We start from the raw sequence: 26,283 nt of genomic DNA, 5'->3' as shown, positions 1-26,283 counted from the left end.
TGGACAAGTGAGGCTCTAATAGGTTGTATGGAGCAGCTCACACTTGGAGCAGCTCACACTTCCATGCCTTAGTAGACCGCCATGGATGCAGCCTGCTAAGCCTCTGTATTGTGTTGTCAGATTCATGTTCTGCTACAATAAACCATTCAGCATGAGGGTGAGAACCAGGCTGCCAATGAATTATGTCAAATGAAGCAGCAACACAAGATGAAAGCCCGGATTGACAGAATCCATAAACACAGTCAGTTTTTGATGTAGAGGATATACTGGCTCAATGTGGGCACCATACACAACATATTTTCATCATTACGGATACCCTAGTGCTCAATAAGGGGATCAACTGCTATTCCCACCAATGTTCCCTCTAATATATTTTTCCTTTGATCAGCAATGAAGGTCCTCTGTGCACCACAGCCAAGGCCATGTGCGCCTACCCCGCCCTTGTGTTTCTTGCCCCCTGTTCTCTGACTGCTGTATATATGTGTATAAGTGTGTTTATGTGTATATATGTATATGTACACATACATATACACACACATATACATGTATAAATATTTTTAAATCACGTTTACATTTTTTTTTCTTATTCAGGGGAGACCTCCACTCCAACACTCCCATTTTTCTGCTGAATTATAAAAAAAGTTTAGATCAATGGAAGGAGCTCCCTACATCCCCCCTTTTTAACTTACCTTTACCATCCCATAACCTTACCTAATCCTGAACCTTAAAGCCCATAAGCCATAAAAATACCCGTAGCACCCATACCAACCCCTAAACCCTACAACTAACCTTTAGACCCTTAACCATCCCTAATTATAAAAATGCCCTTACCAAATGACACCCCTATAGCCTAAAAACAGCCTTACCACCCTATACCCCTTCCCACCCCTAAATCCTAAAAATACCCATACCATCCTATGCCCCTACTCACTCTTATAGCCTCAAACACCCTTACCGCCCATACACCCAACCCACCCCTAACCCTATAAATACTCTTACCATCCTATGACCCAAACCACCCTTTCACCCTAAAAATACTTTTACCAATATATATATATATATATATGAGTGTGTGTGTGTGTGTGATACTCTTACCAATATATATCTAAGAGTGTGTGTGGTTACCTTAACTACACTTTGTGTGGTAAAAGTGTATGTGTGGTAATGGCTTGCATGGCAAATGATGCATGGTGCAGTCTGTTTCCCTTTGTTATGCCCCACTCCAACCTCCTGTCCACCAAAAAGCATTAAACAAAGCCAAATAGCACTTGCGTACCCAATATTCATTTGGAATCCTCAATGCTTTTCTTTAGATATACTGCATATGCTGTGCAACATGGAATATAAAGAAAAAAAGTACAACTTTTTGTTTCTTTACTTTAAGCCTGTGCTGCTGTGCAGCATATCTAATGAAACATTGACAAAGCCAATAGATCTTGCATTGGTAAAACTTATTGGCTTTGCCAATTCTAGTTACTGTAGCCATGCATTTGCCTTCGGGTTTGGCCACAGCAGAAAGTTGCCTTAATTAGTGATTGAGACAGCTGAAAAAGTGTCCCCCATTTGCAAAATAGAGCCGCTATGAATGTGTAAAAACAAACTGTGTGTTTTCAAGGTATGGAACACTCCATGTATTTGTGCCTACTGCAGGTAGTGCTTGTGATAATGTCAGGGAAATCAACAGTAAAAATAGTCCCACCAGCCTATACAACAGGCCGCAAACAGCTAAAAATAAAGGCCAGTTAGACAAGCCTGATGAACTTGTGTAGACATGTTAATGCATTTAACACCTCGCCATGTCCCTTCAAACAAAAGGAAAGAGACAAAGGCTTGTAAGGTGTTAAATGCATACGCATATTTCATTTATTTATTTGAGAGCAGCCTCATCACACTGCCAGCCTGAGAAGTCCCATCAGAATACTGATGGGACCCCAGCAGGATCTCTTTTTAACTGTATTCCCCTTTGACAGGCGCATGAAGAGAGAACTTCCTTCCACGCTGCAGCGTTCTTTTTAAATGAGCAGCTGGGAAGTCTTTCTCTCAGTGCCTGTAATCCGATGTGCGCTCCTGCAGAGGTGCCGGGCGCTGTGAAAGTGTAAATTGCGCTCACGCAGGCGCGCACCTTACAGGGAACATAGATTCCCACTCCTTACTCCTGAAAATGCTAGAGGTGCTAGATTTCTTAACAACAGGAACTTCACTGAATAGTAGGATTGGTCCTTTGCTTTTCTCAGTCAGCCTTTTCCAAAATACTTTGCTAAGTGATGGGTGTATCGCAGAGAGTGAGTAGGCAGCATATGTTTTACCCTTTGACTCCTGATATGGCAGCAACCCTATGGTACAGCTGGATATCCTGAGAATTGACTACACTCATATGCTCATCCACGAGACCCAGTTTCAGAGGGCTGACGCAGGTATCGAACGGGTGTCTGGTGCTGAGGGCGGTGTGCCAAATGCATCTCCACCCCCCTCCCGAGGTCTATGGTGTATAACTTTTACACCTGTCAAGTGCATTTAACTTTATTTTTGTTTGGTCTCCAGAACTGAGTACCGATCAAATTTTACACTTTTCACGACAGTACTTTACTTTCATGTCCCTTGGTAGGGTGGGCCTTAGCGCGTCCATACCACCGGGGTATAGTACACCAAAGTCCTGATGAATGCCAGGTTAATTTACACCAACATTGGCAGAAACATGTTGACCGGCACGTACACTTAGAGGCAACTAACCATTGATTACATTGGTTAAGTTTCCCAACACATATCTTTTTAACATGTCTTATTGATCAGTCATTAAACTATTTTTGATACAATTAAGGCATTTTTAATTTTCACCACCTACACTTATTATAAGTCACCTTCACATCCACTTAGCCACTCACCACTTCACATCACCCGCTCCGCAGTAAATCTGGCGTTGAAGCACACTGGGGTGGCACTCGGCCACACCCAGTGGGGCCCAATGATGAAGCATGTCACCGACCAGGTCGGTGAGTGAGGGCTTTCTAAAAATACCCAGTCGGTGTTTTTTTCCCTATACTACCTGTGCTCTTAATCCTGCCATTTCCACATTAGCTCCGAACACTCTTTTGTTGTTGATAAAATATACACTCATATGCACCTTGTGGTTCACAGGGACAACTGTCCTGCAACTATAAAATTAAACACACTTTTAATGTCTAAATGTTGTATGGGACAGAAATGAGTAAATTGAACTGCTGTGTTAGGTGCTCTGGATCATTTTCACAATGGCCGGATTCTGTGGAGAAGCAACATTGCTCCTAATGTGGTAACACATTACCCTCAACATACTGAGCAGACAAATTAACCCAAAGCATTATCCTTGTTGAGGTCCAATCTTAATACATGTCCGCATTACCACTAGAATAGTTAGCCCCTACAGCAGTGCATACAGTGATCATTGTGAATACTTATAGCAAATTAAATCAATAATTGAGGATGATGATTCTCAGACAATTTTTTCTTCCCACATCTTGAGGTAGAGCTGAGATGGGGAACTACAGCTACTGACATTCTGGGAGTAGTAAAGATACTTGCAGTATGACGATATATTAACCTTTGTACCAGGTCACCTCTGTGGCCAAAACAAGAAGCTAGTTATGTAAAGGAAGAATAAGGGAAAACAGGCCTTGCTTGGCATCTTCAAATGCTTATATAGAAATGATATGCTTTAACCAGACTGCAACTACTCCACTCAACCTGTGTTTGTGCTAGGCATCTCACTTAACTACCTACCATTCCAAGATTTTAGACTCTGCTTTTAATTTATTCAACATCACGTGCCCATGTTGATAACATGTTGATTTTGCCTGTTGTCTGCTTTCACAGGCATGTTCTTGTTTGTTTTTGGTGACATCTCCAGCATGAGATGGGACATTAGAAATTCATGGTGTCTTGGGCAGGACCTCCAGCTCCGGATCAGTAAACTTGTACTTCCGTTCCCTGCTGGCTTCATGTTAGAGTTTGGCAGGTCTCTGCGTGTGATGACTGGGAGATGCCGATGGGTTTTGTTTGTCCTGCTTTAATATGCCTTGTCCATACAAAGAAGGCCTAGTCAGTCCCACACAGGAAAAAAATGTTGATGTTCTTTGGGGCGGCCCAGAAGTTCTTCTGTATGTTGCTTTGGCTGTTTCTGCTCTCTGGGGATTAATTTATTTGTCACTCCAGAAACTTCCAGTGCCGAAAAATGGACACGTCCTCCTGTTTTGTGCATATTCTTTTTATTTGGTACGCTATTTACCACGTGTTAAATCTCACACAGTCCGTATTTAATACGTGAGATGAATACGGATTCCGCTGTACACTTTAAAAGTTCATAATTAGTGTTATTTAACACATATGTTATTTACTGGACCCCGTGGAATCGGTATTTACCCATTGTGCACGTTTGGCAGTTTTTGCCACCAAGCTCGAAACCGAGGCCTAAGTGAGAGGCCTCACATCAGCTGCGGCTTCTGCCCCGAGCAAAAGATGTACCTTTGTAAAGGAAAGCTTGCATTTGAGAGCTACCACCTCCATCCTCCAATGGCTTGATGCCTATAAAGTCACATAAGATGAAAAGTTCATAAATTCAGACAATTCAAATCGCTTCCCACAGCAGCAATCCTGGAATTCAATACAGTGCCTCAACTTCACGTCACTTTGTTGACATACTGGGAAGAGTAAAGGCTTTTCTTTCTTGCATGAACAAACTGTCTTCAATTAAGGACTAATTAAGAAACAGAAATCTTTAAATATGAATAATTGGCCTAAACTTTTTTTTTTACACATGCTTTGCTTTCACAAATCTCAAACAAATTCTGAGAGCATAAAAGATGCATGCAATATGATATGTTTACCTGTGTACCAGGTCATCTCTGTAGCGAAAACAAGAAGCTGCCTATGTGAAGGAATAATACGGAAAACAGAACCTCCTTGCTTGCCGTCCTCTAACAACTCCCCCCAACCTTCAACCTGACTCCTTACTCTATATTTATTTGAGTTGATGGAGGCATACACAAATATATGCATATATTCATACATAGATTTAAATATATATAGAGATAGATATTTATTTGCAAAACAGAAAAAATGGCATTTGCCTGAACTATTGATGCTGATTCTTAATGGTTAATGTGTGTATTTCTATACTTGAAATAATCATTTTGCACATATGCAAATATTGTTTATAACTCATTTACATAAAAACTTGAGTAAGGACACGTGATGTCAAGTAAAATGCCAGGTTGAAGTTGTCACCGGACAAACCCGAAGTAATAGTGGATTGCTTTTTGGGTTGGATGGACTCGAGTCCGAGTGGAGCAAAGCACCTGCTGTTTAGGTCGTTTTTTAAACTTAATCGTGGGCATCTCTATCCAAACAAATGTTAACCTTGCATACTTTCCAAGAGGAAGGAGTATGTAGGAATAATAACAGGTGACACGTTCTTCTATTGGTCTCCATAAATACAGACACTTTGGCAAAGCTCCCATGGTACACCCTTATTTCCAAAAATCCTCTACATGTTTTACTTCCTTTCCTTTCCACATTAGGTCTCCAGTTTCAAGAGAAAGCTGGCTAATTGAGTCACCTTATACATTTCAACTTAACGAAGTACATTTACTGTCTTGAATTCACTTTAGCCTATGAGAGATTCCCAAATTTCTGTGAATGATATGAATGTGGTGTGCGGCTATGAGGAGCATTTTTCTATCACCAAATTATACCATACTCTCTGCAGCCAGGTCCGGCGATGGGTGATGCCCCTTTCCTTCAGTGTCCACCTAAGCCTAATTTGTCAGCTGTCGCCATGTGCATAGGGAGTCTATCTTGTCTTTACGTACTCTCCAGAGGGCCGCCCTTTATTCAGAGGATTGTGCGCTCGGTTATCATAAAGCCCAGCTCCTTTCCTGTAAATGCACAGTTTTGCTAAAGACCACCATAAATGCAGCATATGGTCTCTCTCTACCTGCAACATTGATCCAAGATTGATGGGTACAGACAGTGTTTCTTTGAAAGTGCTTGATGCCAGACACTTATTATTTGGTAAGATATTTCGTGTTTTGGATGCACTTGGTATTTTTGAAATATCTATAGTTGGTTCAAATAACAAGCCTAGCCACCCTTCCCACTAGCTTATGTCTTCTGGTCCTCACTTTTATGTATGATTTTGGATGATGATGCGTGCAAAGGTTATGTGTAGTGATCATCTTTTTTATGTGTAGTGGTCATCTTTTGTAAGCTGTCGTCTCGCTGGTGTCCATTCTGTAATTGACAGGATGCACAGATCGGTTATGTACAAATTTGTATTCCTGAAGCCACAATTCCCTCTTGCATATTGCCTATTTCAAAAAATGGTATTTCTTCTTGTTGAAAGTTTTCCCAATGTGTCACTACCCACTACCTTTTTAGCAATGTATTTTGGTTTTCTTGCATTGTCTTGTGCTCCACCAATGGTATGTACAGCGAAAGGTGACCATATACTTAAAACATGATGGAGCACTTTAACCTTGCACCCTAAGACGCCGTCCATCGGTATGCTGTACCATCTGCTGTGGTTGCTTGCGTCTTCGCCTGGTGCAGGGAATTGGTCTTCCGCAAATTCAGAGTTAATGATAGTGCTGTTCCTCTAAGGAATCTTGCCACACTGCCTTATGGAGCTTCTTAAAGAGTTATTTGGGGAACAAAAAGGTGACCATGATTTCCCTTTTCAATGTTCTGAATTATACCCTGAGAGGGGTTAGTGGATTATTAGTGAGTATTTTTGCTTTATTGAAATCAGAGTGGAGAGTTGCATTGAAGGATTACAGTTGCTAATGGACGTGTGGAACAAGACCTATATGAGGATAAAAACAAAGTACTCTGCAGGGACGCCCCCGCCACATCACTATTTTAGAAATCAACAGTGTAGCTGCAGTTTAATGAAAGGGGAAAATGTAAGTTGTGGATTCAATTACGAGCTGTGGGTCCCTTTATAACGAATGCAGATTTCGGATAACATTCCGCAGGTTTAGTAATCTAATGCCCAGATTCCTGCTGGTACATGATTCTGAGAGGCAGTCGTTTTCATGGCACCTTTTATCTTTTGTGTCTTCCAAAGGGACTCTTGGCACTTCAATATAGGAGCGCCCTGCTTTGTATAGCACAGTATCCCGGGTGGCAGTTATGTTAGGTATGTTATCACCACAGAAGCAACCCATATACCCAGAGCGTATAGGACATACATTAACCATAAAACAACAAGATCCGTCTAGGTTTCACTTAACAACATGAACATTGGACAGTTCTTAGATTGTCAGTTATTACAGTCCCAGATAAATGAAGGTAAATGCATACCTGAATCTAGTGCTCAAGTCATTGCACGATGTTAAATGCCCATGTGATAATAACTCATCTATGCATATACCCCTTTTTGTACATTTTATCATGAATGTAGGAAAACGTATTTAAAGCCCGTGCTTTTAAATGAAGGACTGCATAATTACCAAAAACACATACATTTCTGATGGACATGAATGATATAAAGGTTAGCTACGTTTTAGCAAACATTTTTATGAACAAAATAAGAACTTGTAAAAGGATTGCAGGACAATTGATTGTGCTTTATTATCTTTACGAGCAGTCCATTCTTCATTCTAGCCCTGTATACCTCTGAACTTTTAAATGTGTTTCTAAGATTGAGATTGGAGTCCCCTGATTATATTCACTTTCTTTTTTATTAATATGCACCTTAGTCATTTTTCAAAGAAGCAATTAAATGTGAAGATTTCGAAGGTGGGTTTATTGCCTATTTGCACTTTAATCAGGCATTCTTCTAAGGAAATAAAGACCTTTAGGAATGGGATTGTTTTAATCTCTATTTAAATTTTATCCAGGTATAATTTTGTTTTCCATTTTATTATGGGTGGACTGTTTATTACGCGAAAAGGAGTTATGACATTTTGCATTTATAAAAACTAGCATCTTTATTGTGAATCGTTTTAAGATGCTTTGATATGAACTGAATAAAGTTTATTCTGAAGTCCTTTTATTTATAATAAATGTCAGTGGATTCAAATTCATATACTGTACAACAAAGATCAATAATAAGCAACAGTGGTGCTCCTTGAAAAGTGATCACATAGTGCAAGTGGGTGCAATAATAAAGGAAACAAAAAATGTGATCATGAAGTGGGCATTAGACATTTCATTGGCCAGTCCTGGGCTAATGTTATGTTAATTTATTTTTCCAATGCGCACAGCTACCCAACAAGGGTTTCCCAGCGCAGTCTCTGAGAGAAACTCGGAAAAACTAGATTAGAATTATTGATTATATAGCCAAGTTTTTAATTGCTTGCGAAAATTGGGGTACAAATTCTCATTCCGCATCACATCAGGTAAAGAGTTCCACAGGGTTGGGCCAAGAAAGGAGAAGGAGCGACCTCCCATTCTCACCACTCAAGGCGGGCTGTTCCATTTGCAGGAGCACCGAAGCCGGGAGAGGGTCGCAGGGAGAGCCTGATTTGATACTCGCCAGTATTTTTTTAAAAGAACCAATATCCAGAGGTAACCACTTCTCTAATTTAAGCAGGGGTTCAGCTGCCACATTGGGTACAGGAGCAGGACTAGGCAGAGCCGGGAACGACACACTAGTTCCCCCTAAAGTCAGGTAAATTTGTTCTACTTTTATTTATGAAGAAGTTAGCAAGAGTGTTACATTGTAGTTCATCAAGAACAGTCTGGCTAGGTTGAGTGCCTGAGCCAACTTACTTCTTAACCTTAGAAAATAGAGTTCAAGGACAATTCTTTGCCCCCAAGATAGTGGAAGAAACATACTCGGCTTGTGCTATTTTACATAAGGCATGATATTTTTTCAGCGTAGCTTTGTAAATACTTTTAGATTTAGAGGAGTAATTCCTTTTCCAACTTCTTTCCATGGCTTTACACTTACTTTTTTCAGATTTTAACTGCTCTGTAAACCAGGGGGCAGGAGGACGGTGATCATTACATTTTTTCACAGAGGGTGGGAGACATGCATTAGATGCAGTGGCAATCCAGTTATAAATACTGTCCTAAGAAGAAAGTGATATTGAATTAAGACAAGGGACATTGCTTAGCAAGAGTTGATTACATTTTTCTATGCCCAGTTTTCCCCAGATCCTGGACCGGCCCAATATACTAGGTGACAATGAGGCCAGTTTTGGTGGAGTTCTGTGTTGAAACTTGACCGCAAAGTGATCGGACCAACATAAGGGCAGTGCAGGAGGACAATTGATATCGGACAAATTAGAGAAAATGGGGTCCAATAAATGACCAGCTATGTGTGTAGGGCCATTATTACAGAGAGGTAGAGTCGACGCAGAAAAATCTGCAATCAGAGCCTTACTTGCAGAACATTCATTACTTTCAAAGTGAAGGTTTAAATAGCCTAAAACTGTAAAATTTGCCAATTTGAGTAATACAATAAATAATTTAGTTTTGAAACTTACAAAAGTCTCTCAGTTCTCTTGCTACTTTTTGCTGACTTCTTAGTACAATGTCTTCATGCCCCATAGTGTTGATGACGTTTCAACCTAGCGAGTATTCAAAGAGTCATCATCACGACTGTAATCAAATTGCAGAGCAAAGGTAGGCAGTAGGGCTTAAAAATTTTACTTTTGACAATTAAAGAAATTAGAAATGACAGACTTCGATGAAGTCCATAGAAAAGTAAATACTTACCTATATATCATAAGGCGAAAAAAATCCATGTAGCAGATGAATGGAGGGAATGTTCATGAATATGAAAAGTGGTTGCAAAGTGGATGTTGAGTGCGCAAACCATGCGATTTGCTAATGAAGAGCCCAGATTAGTGTTTTATCTGATGCAAAATAATGAGAGAGAGAGACACAAATAAATGGTCAAAATCCCACAATTCACCTATAACTGAATTGGTGAAGTCATAAGGAGTTAGGACGTATGGACGAGAAGCCTGAATAGTGAGAAAATGGCACCATTCTGCAGTTACTGTCCGAAGTAAATTAATTATAGATAGTGGGGCTGTTAATAAAGTGGCACAAACTCAGAACAAAAATGAACAATGGTGGAACATTCAAAAGAATGCTTACTGAATTCAGTAGTTAGTTGGGCTCAAGGTGCCAAAAAATTAATTCTGACACGTCGCGGGGGAAACCCACGGGTGCAGTTTGAAGTACCAGCGCTGTGTGAATGAGTACGCGGGCAGAGAGGGCATCCATCTTCTAACGGGTATGCGAAGCAGGAACATGTGCTTTTGCTAGGTATCATATTTTTTGTAAACTATTCTTGCTGTTGTTTCAGAAGAGCACCTTGGTGTAGCTATCGTCAGTGCAGCCGGTGCAGTGGCACTGGAGCCCAGTACTGTGAGGAGCCTGTTCCCCCCGATTATGGGTTTTGTGTGCTCCCCAAAAGAGGGAGTGAGTTCATTTTCGTGGTTCATGTTATGGCCCATGACACTCCTGCTACGCCACTCATGTGCATACTCTTGTCGCTTTATGGCTACCATTCCTCCTGAGAACAAATGCTTTTTTGCTGCGCATAATAATAATAATAAATAATAACATAATAATGTGTATCTTTTGTGTAAATCTTTAACTTGTTTATCAGAGGTGGTTTACTACATATTTCAGGTAAATTTGCCCGTGTTTTAATTAATCATAAAAGATTTCACAAGCAGTTTGGTATCAAGTATTTTTCAAACATTTGTTCGAGAATATGTAGCTTGCAAAGAGCAATGTTGTATGTTGGCATGTGCATAGAAATGTGATACCTAATACCACTACAAAATAATGCAATAAATTGCCATTAATTATGATGGTTAAAAGACGTGTAGCACAGACCATATTAATAAACAAATGATATAGTGAATAAATGCTCGGTTACAATAAAAGTGAACTATACTTAAAACTCCTATTGTAGACAAAAGTATACCAACATTACACGTTTTCATATCTAATAGATAATTTAAAAGGATTATGCTGTAAATGGTCCACTTGCTCAGCCAAGGCAAATGTGAATTAGCATACTTATAGATTGAAATATGTAGTAAGTCACAGCGTCACATTGGATGCCTTCTGTTATGGTACCACGATGGCAACAGGGAGCCTCTGGAGCAACCCAACAGTAACCACGGCCATTACTCTTTCGCAGGATCATCAGTGCCTTTGTGAGGTCCATGAAGTATGTCTACGGTTTGAGATTTGAGGTGAAGGGCTTGGAGAATTTTCAGGTTAAAGGGCCCTGTGTCATCATCTCCAATCACCAGAGCATCCTGGACATGATGGGTAAGGATTCTTCTATTGGGCATGATCAGTCTTTTCACACAATTCATTTAGACTTCTTACTAACAAGCAGATCTGGTCGTTTCATGCATGTTGATTCATGGCTGTTTTACATTCTTGATCCTGAAGGCACCTTTCCATTTCTCTTCAAGCAGAATGTCTCGATGACAATTCATTTTGTGTACTGTACCTAATAAATATACAAATAAATACGTTCTTGATAGTTGTATTAGCTTACAGCACATTACTGCCAGCACTGTCTTGATAAACGTGTCATTTCACATGCTGGCCCACTCATTTGCGGCGGTGCTTCAAATGACCATGGAGAGACCCTAGGTCTTCTTTCATCACTGGTGTCTACTTTCATCGCACTAGTATGTAGTTGTAGAGGAGAAGGATCTAGCTCTTACCATGGCGTGTTCAACAGAAGAGAGAACATTTGAACCCCTTTCGTCCAGGCTGATAGGTGCTGTCATGACATTCACCACCATATACACCCTTATATCCAGGTCCTGGTCGTGGACTCAAAGTTATTTTTCGGCCGTTATATTTCAAGTTCTTTCAGCCAAAGTACCCTGACTGATATCTCAATCAGTTCTGCCATGATTTATGTCAAAAAAATTCTACGTTTAATGTTTTTTTTTTAGAAATCTGCATTTGCACCGGAAACATAACATTACAGTAACAACCCATATACAAGCAGAAATATATATTCTATGTATACAGTGTTGCCACAGTTATTCTGCGGTGGAACCTTCACACAGTATAAAATACGAGGAGATAATTAGAAGGGTTTAGTTTTCTTTAGAACTACTTCTGCAAGGGCTCCTAATTTTGGGTTTTTTTGTGTGCAATTTTGGAAGCAGGGTCTTGCTCCGTGCTTAATGTGTAAATTAATAAGTGCCTCTGGAGACTCTGGACAGTGCTAGCGAAGGTCTGCATTGCCGAATACCAAGACTGTCTTGTCTTGATTACACTTCTTGCCACTTCATTCACCATCATACACTGCTTGCACTTTAGCTCAGTCCTTCAAGTTATTTTATATCTCTTCTTTCTCACTGTTGTATTGTCTTTCTTTTCCTACTTCTCTCCTGTTTTGTATTTTGCTCTCTTTTGCTCTGCGCCAAAGTCTGATGAGAAGAAATAAGTGCAGACCCCCAAAAAGAGTGCCCATGGGCCCACCCTTCAACCACTAGCTCAAATTAAGCACGCTGCTTTCCTTGGAGATCGGCCTCCCTAGGGGAAGGCATTTGATGGTCTTTGCTCTTCCCAGCAACTCACACGAGGAGAGCTGCTAGCTATCTTGTTTTGTGCAATGTCTTCTTGTGAAAATATTAGTACCTGATAAATAATGCTCTAGAATAAGAATTTCCCTCCAAATCATCCAATATTTGTAAAAAGACTCACTTCGACAAGGGCATTACGGGCTAATCCAGTACCATCAACAGAGACTCAAATACTTCCCTTTAAAACACCCGATTAAATGGACAATCCCAAACCTTCGGAAAAAAAAAGTCCGAAGTCAGATTGGCACCGAGGCTACCCATTTTTCACAGCCTTTCCAGATTATCTGTAGATATTTTTTTTATTTCAGTAAATCTTTATTAGACTTTTTAGAAAGGGTACAAAAAGTAAAACAAGGAACATATTCACATTGTTCCGAGATGGCTACCTTCCATGGAGACTGGAGGTATCTCTCTAAACCTCATTGGACAATTTGCTTTCATCTGCCGCCCAGGCTGCATGTAGGATGGGAAATATGTACGGAGATTTAATAGATAAGGACTTGTAAAGTTTAGAAATCTTTTTGTCCCCAAGTAACCCCATTTTTGCACCTGTCTGGTTTTCTAAAGACATCTTGGGGACATTCAGAAAGTTGACCTAGGATTGCATTCTGCCCTTTGCTCACCATTGGCTTTGTGGTTTTTAACAGCCATTTACTGGCTTTCTATTTGCCCTCATTATTTGCTTTAGTCTGTTCAGCTCAAGTTCGTCCCTCCCATTGCCCAAACCTTGTTTACTGTATTCTTCCATGAACTCACTTTCTGCACACAGGCCTGTAAATCTTTTTCATGTCTTGTTACATTTGCTGTGCATTCAAAGACAGGAGTCAAATGTCAGGCTGTGTCTTCCAGGGAGCTTGGTGTTTTTTTCTATTTTTCTATTGCTGACTTCAAAGTTAGAGGATTTGTGTGACAATTATGCCTGAGGAAGGCTGTACAGATGGTATTTTTTTCTAGCACACAACAAAATTAAAATGTCTGTAATTGAATTGTGCTGACGATCAAATCAATACATTGGATGATGATATTTGCACACATTATTTGTTCACTGTATACTTTTATCAGTATGTAAGTGCAAATGTGTAGGAAGGTGGGTTATTAGTAGGGACAAATGTATATCTGCCACTGGCAATAAGGCCACTAACACAGTCTAGGGTTCAGAATAGGAGTTGGAAAAGTATTCCGATGCTCAACTCTTGGTAGCTTGGTTGTGAACAGGCAGGCTTAACTTCAAAGACAGGTTTGTAAAGATTTTAAAAACACCAAATCAGTAAATAATTAAGACACAACACACAATGAAAATCTAACACAAATTTATGAAAATTGGAAACTGCTTATCTTTGAGATGAAACCAAAATGGATCCAGGCTGGCTTATGGCTGAAGGTGGGCAGCTTGACTCCTGTGGTTGGTCCTGGTCACCTTTCCTACCTTTGGACGTGGAAACTTTTACTGAGCTTTTTCTTCAGAGGTCCCTTGATGCTCCGAGGTTCTCCAGCTTGGGTTTCAGCTTACTCCCGGTCAAACTCTGTAAGTTGGACCCCCGTAGCTTTTCAGCGGGACAAACCTGAATGGCAGGCCGGCTCACTGTTGGGGGTCGCCAGCTTGCCAGGTCAAGTCAGTCCACTTGTGGAGCTTTTTTTCCAATGTTGCTCCAAAGTTCTCCAACCTTCTGGAACCTCTTCCTGAAGTTCTCCACAGGATCCCAAAGTGTCACACACTTACTCCAAGGGTCTACAAGCTCCAAGATGGTCTTTGAAAGTTTTGGACTTCTGTTCCCACATTCCACTTGAACAAAACCCTTACAAATCCTTTGGTAGTACTTCAGGCTGAGGATTATTGGTAGTGATGTTCCAGGTGAGCTCTGTTAACCTGCAGCTTGCAGGGAGTCCACTGTGTAGTCCTTTTGAGGCAAGATAGTCCACAGGGCTGTAGTTCCAGATTGTGCAGCAGGCCCAATCTTCAAAGTGCAAGGCCTGGTTGGTGCAAATCAAACTTCTCATCATGGACCCTTCTTCTTCCTTGAGTTTCAAGCATCAGATCTGAGAGGCTCTGTCCCTCTCAGATACTTATTCCAAGTTCTACTGGTCAAGAAGGATGGCACTCCTGCCCAAAGAGGTGCAGGGCAACACCCAAGGGTATGACCATATCCTCTAAAGTGTGGCACTATGTAAGTGTGGCCCAGAGAGCACCATTTCTCCAAAATGCAACTTGCACTGTATGTCCCCTCCTCTCTTTGAAGAAGATTTTTTACAACCCATCCCCCTGCTGGCAGAATGGTTGGATAACCAGAGGGTCTACTTATCACCTCATCAAAGCAGCCTGGCTAATCCATTCAACTCTGCCCAATCAGGTCTGATCACAGGAAGGCTGAATGTTGGCTTACAGACCGGTACCTGTACACTTTAGGAGAAATTCAACACAACCATATTAATGGATTTATCACTACCATTCTAGGAAGTCCTTGAATGGTATTTTTTTAAGATTCTCCGAGCGAGAATCATTAGTTAATAACTTCTTGCCATGTTAACCTATGTGGTTTGGGATTTGCAATGGGGGAAATGATCTTGGCAAGGGCTTATCAAACATCTTTTATAAGGCCCCTGCCTTTATCTACAGGACCCCTCATCTCTGCAACACATAGGGGCGACTTTAGGAGTTCTGAATATCTCAAAATATTGCAGATCCTCACTTCACAGAGCTCCTAGCACAAACACAGATTTGGGGTAGCACTTTAATACAAAGTGCGGAGTGACATAGGCAATTTCACTAACCCCAGGGCATATAAAAATCATGTTATAAGGATCCTCCTTATAAGTACCTGACGCCCACCCCTGGGACGCCTGGGGAGACCCCGGGGATACCTAATATGCCTAAACATTGTAGTTTATTAATTTCTAAGTGCCCCAAACCCCAAAGTCGAGTTTAGGAACAATTTGCAATTTAAAAGAAATCCTGCAACACAGGGCTGTCTTTAAATTGCCCTCAAGCCTCAGCAGTGCACACATCGAAGTGCAGAAAGGCTTCTGGCCTCTAAACAGCCATGCCCTATTCTATACTAGGGCTTAAAGGTAGTTTCAATACCCCTGCCCTATTTTACACTAAGGCTTATAGGGGAGGTCATGCCAATCATAGGGATACCCTAACCCATAATGTATTCTAATGTATGTAGGTGTTTCACTGTATTCTGTCTTTTCAGCATAGCACTGGCCCTGTGCCTGGTAAGGGAGAGCCCAGGGTAGCCAGTAGCCAGAGTCAGTTACCACCAGTCAGCAAAAAAGTTGGGGGTATCCAGGGCACCGGATGACTTTGCAACAGATTGTAATGGTCATTTCAATTGAAGATGTGTTGTCTGTAATGGCAGTAGGCTAACATACCATACATACTCTACGTTACCCCACTGCACCATTCCATGCCACTGGACTCTACTCTGCACCACTCCCCACTAACCCTCTCTATTCTTCACCACTCCACTCTATGCCATTGCACACTACTCCACACTACTCTACTATGCACCTCTGCCCTCTTCGCCACTGCACTCTACAGCAACACGAGCCACTCCACTCAATTCTACCTTCCTCTGCAATACTGCGCTCAATGCCACTGCACATTACGCTAATGCACTCTCGACCAATTAACTCAAAATGAATGCACTCTACGCCAGTTTACTCTGCACCAAATCACTCTATGCACTATACTCTATGCCACTGCACTCTACGGCACTCTGTTCTACTGTGCGCCTCTCTATCCTACTCTGCTCTACTGCACTCTACACCACTCTACTCTGTACCACTCTACCCTCTACCACTGCATCCTATGCCAATCACTCTACCATACACCACTGCACTGTGACTCTCTGCAACACAGAACTCTATGCCACTGAACCCTAAGCCACTGAACTCTAAGCTACTGCACTCTAAGGCACTGAACTCTACGCCAATCCACTCTAAGCTACTCCAATCTACTCTGCACCACTGCACTCTACGACACTCTAATCTACTCTGCACCACTGCACTCTACAACACTCTACTCTGTACCACTGCACTCTACGTCACTTCACTGTACTCTGAAACATCTTCTATGCCACTGCCACTGCCGTCTGTCACTCTATAACTCTGTGCCACACCACACCACTACATTCTATGCCAATGCACTCTACACCACCCTACTCAAAACCAATACACTCAACACCACTGCACTCTATGCCAATCTACTCTGCACCACTGCACGCGACTATACTCTACTCTATGCCATTGCACTCTACATCACTTTTCTCTGGACCACTGCACTCTGCATCAATGCACTCTACGCCAATTTACTCTTATTCCACTGCACCCTACAACGCTTTAATCTGCACTATGTCGCTCTATGACAATGCACTCCACGTCACTCTACTATACACCACTGCACTCTACAACCGTATACTCCTCAACACCTCACTCTCTGCCACTCTACTTTGTCACTCTATGCCACTGAACTCTAAGCAACTGCATTCTATGCCAGTCCACTCTAAGCCACTGTAATCTACTGTTCACCACTGAACTCTACAACACTCTACTCTATACCACTGCACTCTGTCACTTCACTCTATGCCACTTCACTCTATGCCACTTCACTCTACTCTGAAAAAATCTACTTTGCCACTGCAGTCTACGTCACTCTATTGCACTCTGTGCCACTCCACACAACACCACTGCACTTTACGCCAATGCACTCTACATCACTCTACTCAAAACAAATATACTCTACCAATGACCCTGCTCACAGGCAGGTTGCTCCCCACGCTGCTGCACGGCTCTGCCTGCATTGTTTTTGCCTAATCTTTTATTTTTCCCCTGTGCCTGTACTTGCTTTCTAGCCCAGACTTGTTTTTATTCCCCTATGCCTGTACTTGCTCTCTTGCCCAGACTTGTTTTTATTCCTCTGTGCCTGTACTTGTTTTCTTGCCTAAACTTGTTTTTCCTTCCTGTGCCCAGTTCTCCCGCGGGCCCCGTCTGTTTTCCCGCCGCTGCGTCCCTGCGGCCCCGCACACCTGCAATCCCATTCGCCACCCCGCACCCGCCTCCCAGCTGCTCCTCCCTCCCACATCCCCTCATATGGAAGCCGCTACATGTCCGCGTAGCAGCCGCGCTCAGCGGGGGCGCCGCTGGCACCCCGCTGGCGCACCCAAGGCAAGTCGTCTGTGCCCGTCCGCGCCTGGACCGCGCACAGAGCCAGAACCCCTAGCCCTGCGCCCCCCACCGCACCCGACCCAGACTCAGCTACGACGCCGACTCTCTCCACGCTCTCAACACCGGCCGAGACCAAACGCTGCAACCAGGCCGCCCCGAAACACACCGACGGACCATTCTCCTGCCGCAGCTGCAGATTCACCTGCGACAGAACCATCAAACCACTAAGAACCAGACCCAACCACCTCCGCTGCATACTCCTCAACACCCGCTCCGCACGCAAACACGCCATCGAGCTCTGGGACCTGCTCGACACCACTGGCCCGGACGTAGCCTTCCTGACCGAGACGTGGTGGACCGACTCCTCTGCTCCAAACATCGCCGTAGCCATCCCAGATGGATACACGATCACCCGCAGGGACCGCGCCAACGGCATCGGAGGTGGAATAGCCATCGTCCACAAGTCCACCCTCAAGGTCACCACCCATGCAGACGACTCCCTCAACACCGCCGAACACCTGCACTTCCGGATCCACACCGACCTCAACACCACCCTCCGAGGAACTCTCATCTACAGACCCCCCGGACCCCGGGTCTGCTTCAGCGACTCCATCGCCCACCTCGCCAACACCCACACACTCGCCTCCACGGACTACATTCTCCTCGGGGACCTGAACTTCCACCTCGAGAACAACAACGACGCCAACTCCTCCACGCTGATCGACAACCTCGCCAACCTCAGCCTCAGACAACTCGTCACCGCGCCCACCCACGCCGCCGGCCACACGCTGGACGCCATCTTCTCCACAAGCACCCACGGCACCTTAGGCCACACAACCGAACCCCACGGGACCGACCACCGCTGCATTCACTTCACCTTCAAAAAAACCAACCATGCACCATCGCACCCAACAGCTGTCTCGCCGCTGTTGGAGCAAAGTCACCGAAGATCAGCTGATCACCACCCTCTCCAAGAACCCACCCACCGACCCCACCAACCCAGACGCCGCAGCCCGCAATCTCAGACAGTGGATCAACGACTGTGCCAACACCCTCGCCCCAATGAAGAAACCCTCCAACAACCACGCCAGGCCAGGAGCTCACCGACGAGCTCCTGGCCTCCAAGCTCGCATTCCGGAAACCGGAGAAGAAATGGCTCCACGAACGCACACCGGACAAACACGCAGCCCTCAAAGACGCCACCCGCAGCCACCACCACCTCATCAGATCAGCCAAGAGATCCTCCTTCAAAGACTGCCTGGATAACAACGCACACGACAGCAAAGAGCTCTTCCGTATTGTAAAAGAACTCTCCAACCCCAGCGCCAACACCAATGACATCCCGCCCTCACAGGAACTGTGCGACTCACTGGCCATCTTCTTCCAGCGCAAGATCGCTGACCACCACGAAAGCTTCAACACCACGACCGACCCGACCACGCCAGACTCCACCCCTCTCCCGAACACCACCAACCGCCTGACCTCCTGGTCCAACGTCCGCGACGTCGAGACACGCAAGGCCATGAACTCCATCCACTCAGGATCACCGACAGACCAGTGCCCACACCACATATTTAACAAGGCAGACGCAGCCATTGCACCCCAGCTACAGAAGATCATCAACATCCCCTTCGAAACAGCGACATTCCCGGAAAGCTGGAAGCACGCCGAAATCAACGCCCTCCTCAAAAAGCCCAAGGCGGACCCCAAGGACCTCAAGAACTTCCGGCCCATCTTCCTGCTCCCGTTCCCGGCAAAGGTCATCGAGAAAATCGTCAACATGCAACTGACCCGCCACCTCGAAGACAACAACTTCCTGGACCCGTCCCAATCCGGTTTCAGACGAAACCACAGCACCGAGACAGCCCTCATTGCCGCCACAGACAACATCAGGCGCCAATTAGACGGCGAAACATCTGCCCTCATCCTCCTGGACCTCTCGGCCGCCTTTGACACGGTCTGCCAACCCACTCTAAAAATACGCCCCCAAGAAGCCGGTATCCAAGAGAAGGCCCTCGACTGGACCACATCCTTCCTCTCCGACAGATCCCAGAGCGTCCGCCTTCCACCTTTCCGATCAGAAGCCACCGACATCATCTGCGGCGTCCCCCAGGGCTCCTCCTTCAGCCCGACACTGTTCAACATCTACATAGCGCCCCTTGCACAAGTGCTCTGCCAGCACAACCTAAACAACATCTCCTACGCTGAAGACACTCAGCTCATCCTCTCCCTCACCAAGAACCCAACCACCGCCAAAACCAACATCCACGACGGAATGAAGGCCATCGCCGACCGGATGAGGAGCAGCCGTCTGAAACTGAACTCGGACAAGACGGAGGTCCTCATCCTCGGACCCAACCCCTCAGCCTGGGACGATTCCTGCTGGCCAACCACTCTGGGGACAGCACCGACACCCACCGACCACGCACGCAATCTTGGATTCATCCTCGACTCCTCCGTCTCCATGTCCAAACAGGTCAATGCCGTCTCCTCCTCCTGCTACAACATCCTCTGCATGCTCCTCAGGATCTACAAGTGGATCCCGACCGAAACAAGAAGAACGGTGCCACAGGCCCTTGTCAGCAGCAGGCTGGACTATGGCAACACACTCTATGCCGGAATCCCATCCAAACACCTACGACGACTACAGCGCATCCAAAATGCCTCCACCCGACTGATCATCAACGTCCCCCCGCCGCAGCCACATCACCCCCCACCTGAGAAGCCTACACTGGCTCACCGTCGACAAGAGGATCACCTTCAAACTCCTCACCCACGCACAAAGCACTCCACAACGCCGGACCAGCCTACCTGAACAGCAGACTAAGCCTCCACACCCCTCGCCGCCAGCTCCGCCAGCCTCTCCCTCTCCGCCGTCCCCCGCATCCAACAAACAACCTCAGGTGGCAGATCCTTCTCCTACCTCGCCGCCAAGGCCTGGTACACCCTTCCTACCCACCTACGGCAGACCGAAGACCTACTTGCCTTCAGAAAACTCCTCAAGACCTGGCTCTTCGAACAGTAGCGAAGCTTCCACCCCCCTCAAACCAGTGCGCCCTACGCCACTGTACCTATGTCAACTACTGTGCACCATTAGACTTTACACCAGTATACTTTACAAAATTCTTCTCTATGCTACCGCACTCTATGCCACTACACTGCTCTCTGCACCACTCTACTCTGCAACATTCTACGACCCTCCACTCTGACACTCTACTCTGTAAGACTGCAATTTATGCCACTGCACTCTACTCTGCACCACTCAACTCTACTCCACTTTACTGCATTGTACACCACTCTACTCTAAATCTCTGCACGGTAACCTGCATCACTCCACTCTATGCACTCCACTCAATACACTCCACACCATACCATTGCATTCTATGCCACTACAATCTTCTTTGCGTTGCTCTAATCGACGTCACTGCACTCTACGCCAATGCACTCTACACCACTTTACTCACAACAACTGTACTTTACAACACTTCCTTCTGGGCCATTCTGCTCCTCTACTACTTAACACTCTACAACACTTCACGTTACTCCACTCTGTGATGCTTTACTCCATTGAACTCTGCTCCCCTGACGCTCTACTCCATTCTATGCTATTCCACTTTACAGCACTCTATTCCACTCTGTGCCATTCTATGACACTTCTTCACTTAATAATGCTCTACGAAATGTCCTCTATGCCACTCCATGCCACTTTACTCCACTCAATTCTATGATACACTACTCCACTCGATGCCTCTCCTCTCTATGAAAGTCTATTCCACTGTACGCCACTCTACTCTACAACACTTTGCTGAGCTCTACATCACTCTACGACACTCTACTCAACTCTGGCACTGTGGTCTACTCTACACCACTCAACTCTGAGCCCTTCCACTCTACGACACTCTATGTCCTCCACAACGCTGTACACAACTCCATGACACTCCACTTCATTGCTCTCCACACCACTCAACTCTGTTGTATACCATTCCATAACACTCCACTTTACTCCCCTTTGAGCCACTCCACACCTCTCTCCTACACCCTACTAACCCACACCACACCTCTCTCCTATACCCTACTAACGTTTAGCCATGCTGAACAGCAGCCATTCTGGTGTACAACATTGCTCAAACATATTGACAAATTCAATAGCTTTTGCATAAGCGGTACCTATTGGTTTTGCCAATGCCTGTTAGTTTAGCTTCTGCGATGTGAAGTCTGCAATTTTGTTGGAATCCTTCAGGTAAAAGGACATGCTGTGACTGTAAATATCGAAAGAATTGTGTTTATGGAAGGTTTAACTCTTACTGGAGATCTGCAATGGTCCAAAGCTGCGATTTTTAATAATACATGTTTTAACAGTCTGATTCATACTGCATCCCCACTGGAACAAGCTTTGGCAAAGTCAATAGGTCTTGCATGTGCAAGAGCTATTGGCTTTGTCAATGTGTTGTAGCCATTTAAAAACACCAGCGTGGCTTCTGTTCAACATGGCTAAATATTAGTGGCATAGAGTGGAGTGGCATGAAGTAAAGTGTTGTGTAGTGGAATAGTGTGTTGTCGAGTGGAGTGGCGTAGAGTGGAGAGGAGGGTTGTAAAGTGATTGCAGAGTGGAGATAAGTGTTGTTGCGTAGAGTGGGATAGAATTGAGTGGCACAGAGTGGAGTGGAGCAGAGTGGATTGACGAGGAGTGTAAGGGCATAGCGTAGAAAAGAGTGGAGTGGAGGTGCGTAGTCTAGGGGGGGTAGAGAGGAGGGTTCTAGATTGAAGGGGCGTATAGTGAGGTAAAGTGTTGTAGAGTGGAGTAGTGAAGAGTGGTGTAGAAATATTTGGAGAGGTGTAAAGTAGTAGTGTCGTAGAATAGAGTGGAGTGGAGTGGGATACAAAGAAGCGGGATAGAGTGAAGTGTTGTAGCGTGCAGTGTTGCAGCATGGAGGGACGTAGAGTGGAGTGTCGTAGTGTCTAGAGATGTAGAGTGGAGAGGCGTTAAGTGTTGTAAACTGGATGGGGGAGAGTCATGGAATTCCTTGGATTGGCGTATTCAACATTGTGTGAGGGAACTTGAACCATAAACTCCAAATACATAAAGCTGGACACTTCCTTAAACCCAGGGCACATACTATCTATGCAGACGTTCCCTGAACTGGTGAATAACAGACTTAGGACTAGTTGTTGTTTGCCCAAATTAATTTAAGATTTCTGTTACACTAGGTCCGGATTTGGCCTGCTAATTAAGAATGCCAGAAGATCATCCGAATATGGCGACGTGATCCTCCAGCCATTCTGACCAGTGTAAATCCTGAACCATATCCTCTTTCTGCAGTCACTAGGCCAGGGGTTCGAGTGTTAAATAATAGAGAGGAGAGCGGGCATTCCTGTTGGATACCCTCCTCAATCTGGAGTGCACACGAAAGGACCCCATTCCCCTGGCTTCTTGCATTGCCCTTTGTATGTAGTATTAGGATATACTGGGATGTAAGTGGAGGCCAAATCCAATTCTTGACAGCATCCCAAACAAATATCCCCAGCTATCTTGAAAATGTTCTCAAAGTCTACTAGCAATAATGATAATGTGCTATGTAAGCTTAAAGCCAGGGCCAGAGCATTATGAATGCATCTGAGGCTACGTCTGGTAGACCTATTCGGCATTAAACTATTTTGGCCCCTCTGATCAAGGAAGAGCATAGATGGGATCTGCTGACTTGCCAAAACTTTGGCTAGGATTTTCGTTTTTTTATGTTTATCAAGAATAAAGGCCTATATATTCAGAGCATTGGTCAGTTGGATTTCCTGATTTTAACACCGCTGTAATGACTGCCTCTGTGATCAAGCAAGAGCATTCCATCCTCTGCTGCACGGCGAATCACATTGGTTACATGTGGTGCTAATTTGGTAAAAAAGCCAATTTTAATGAAAAGCTGCACATAATCTTTGTCGAAATGTTGTTGGGGCCTGAGGTCTTCCCTGTTGAAATCTAGAAAGCTGCTTCTCCCACTTCCTCCTCTGACATCGCAAGATCCAACTGTTCCCTATCTGATAGCCAAAGTAAGTTAAAAGGTTTGCTGGGAGCGTTGTGAGTTTATCCAGAAGATTAGTGGAAGTGCTGATCATCATGGCTTTGTGAAAGATGCAGTTGGTTTTGAAGATGGTGCAGGAGACAAGGAGCCCCAGTGGAGTTTCATCACGATGAGGTTGATGTGATCATATTGCTTCTGGCCTTGGATGGTACATACTGAGGTGTGTAAGATGCACTGAAGAGGTGCCAATGTTGGGCTGGAAGGCCATTGAGCAGGTTGTTACCACTATGCATAAGCAAGAGTACGAGGGCTTAAACAACAGGTTCACTTTCTTTGTAAGAGAGAGCTTGTTCCAGGCAGTCTTGGTGTCTAGACAATATGTTCTTTGAAGGTGAGTGTGAGGTCCAAGATAAATCCGAGTGGCTTAGCATTTGGTGTAAGTTGGGGGACTTCTCAAGTGATAGGGATCTTGCCTCAAGTGATAGGGATCTTGCGTAACCTGGAGATGAACATGTGAACAAACTAGTGTTGTTGGAAAGGTAGGAGGATCACTAGTAAAGGACTGTGCCAGTGAATCCCATTTCAGATTACAGGTTGTTGTTGAGAGTTGGATGGTCACCTGGGTTGAAGGAGTTGAAAAGTTCAACAATATCAAGCGGCAGGGGATATCTTCATCTGTGGTCAGGAGGGTGTTGTGTATGGTAAGGTAGCAGTCTGCATGCTGCAGCGTGAACTGAAGCTAGATGGCAGTTCTGCAGGAAATGGTTAGCACTGATGTGATGTTGGGTTTGAGCGTACACTGCTTTTTCAATGATCTTGCAGATGAAGATCAGGTGATGTTGGAAAGGTAGCTGGCTAATTCATCGGGGTCTCAGGGTCTAATGTAGGTTTTGTTAGGAGTGGGAGATGCTGCAAAGATGCATTGGGTGAGGGAGGCCTTGACAGTGTTAAGTCTGGTTGAGAGAGCGCCCCGGGAGAGATGAGGGACAAGGGTATGACATCATCTTCTTAGGGAGTGTCTTTGAGGCAGTTCAGTATTTTTATGAGATCTATAAGAGACAGGGCTTCAAAGGTTACTTTTTTTGTGGGATTCCATGAGCAGGGTGGCCATAAGTGGAGAAGCGGCTTTGGTGTTGTCAATGTACTGTCCAATCTTTTTATTTTTTAACTGACAAAGAGGTTGATGACATTACACTTGTCTGTGGAGTTTGGGATAGGTGGGTCAGGCATGTGGTTGATGCAGTACTTGTTTGTCTTAAAGTGTTCTGCTTCTGTTGGTGGCTTAATTGATGGTGTTGGTATTGTACTTTACTTTGTCTGATGTGATAAGCTTTGTGTATATTGCACAGAAGGTCTTCAGTATTATGAGGTCGTTGGTAATCCTGTTTTCTTCCATTTTCTTTTAAAGCCTGCAGGTTGAGAGTTTATTGCCACTGAAGTCTTTAGACCAGGGTGAATTATTTTTTGATTTGCTCTGTTGCATTTTTGTTGGCGCAAGGATGTTCTTATAGATTTCCCAAAAAACATTGAAGTAGTTTATAAGACTGCTGGCATCAGACGTTCAGTTGGCAGGGCAGGAGTTAAGTTTATGCTTTAGATGGTTAATGGAGAAGTTGTTGAGTATCTGAAGGTTTTGTCTTCTCTTTTGGGCTGACCATGGCTTGTTGGTTGGATGCTGCGCAGGGAGATAGGGATAGCTTGGCTTACTGTCCAGTACAGGGATATGTTTTGACTACATTGATTTGATGATGTTGAAAAGACGAGAATGTGGACTTTGCTTGGTTGACGGACTGTACCGTGTTGTGTGTTAATGAGGTTGAGGAGAGTGTCTCTTGTTTGTTTTGAGAAGATGTTGCCCGAGAGGTTGAAGTCACCCAAGAGTGTGTTGTGTTGTACTGATCAGTGATATATTGAACTCTTATTGGTTACCACCACCATGCATAGAATCTTCAAATAAATCTGTCAAGGGTACTAATAAACTCCAGTGTAAGGATTTTGCTGAGTGGTCCAGTCAGAAATTTCCTTTGGAAGGACGTCAATTTCTGATATAAGGTAAACATTGGCGGTAGAAATAAAAAATAAATCCAGTTTTGCGAATGACCTGTGGGCGTTGCAAAAACGAAAACAGTATACTCGGTTTGAGAGGTTGAAGGTTCCATTCACACTATTTAACCTCACTGCATTGGTGTAGACAAATAAAGAAGTGTGGCGTGTTTGGTTAGTAGATCGAGAGGTATGCCTATTCAGAATCCTGTTTATGAGCCATTAAAATCTCCCGCAATCAAAAGATGCCTTGGAGGCTTCAAGAACAACCTCTCCTATCAAAGAAAGGAAGGATGACGTGACTGGCCGTGGGACATAAACATTTAGGCAAATGATGGTGCGACCATCCATTGAACTGGCTACTATAACATAGCATCCTCTGGGAGCCCGCTAGACCTGCTGAACAAGTTGAACTCCTCGCCCCAGCCTCCAGGGAACCTCCTCAGTGAAGCTCATATGGAGAACATAGGAGATATGTTCTCTGTAGTAGGAGTAGA

The 26,283-nt window shown here is 44.3% G+C and overlaps 1 protein-coding gene across 2 annotated transcripts in view; it reads left to right on the top strand.

Moving 5' to 3' along the window:
* AGPAT2 (1-acylglycerol-3-phosphate O-acyltransferase 2) overlaps positions 1–26,283 on the top strand; it is a 453,413-nt gene that overhangs the window by 216,468 nt on the left and 210,662 nt on the right. For both annotated transcript variants that reach the window (XR_015295860.1, XM_086921038.1), the window contains exon 2: positions 11,147–11,280. Coding sequence is in view for 1 of the 2 variants with exons in the window: in XM_086921038.1 (XP_086777164.1) it covers positions 11,147–11,280 (134 nt within the window). In the remaining variant the exon portion in view is untranslated. The remainder of the gene's footprint in view (positions 1–11,146; positions 11,281–26,283) is intronic.

This window comes from Lissotriton vulgaris, chromosome 5 (assembly GCF_964263255.1).
Source record: "Lissotriton vulgaris chromosome 5, aLisVul1.2, whole genome shotgun sequence".
In the NCBI taxonomy this organism is placed as follows: Eukaryota; Metazoa; Chordata; class Amphibia; order Caudata; family Salamandridae; genus Lissotriton; species Lissotriton vulgaris.
This window is presented reverse-complemented; position numbering and strand designations above follow the sequence as displayed.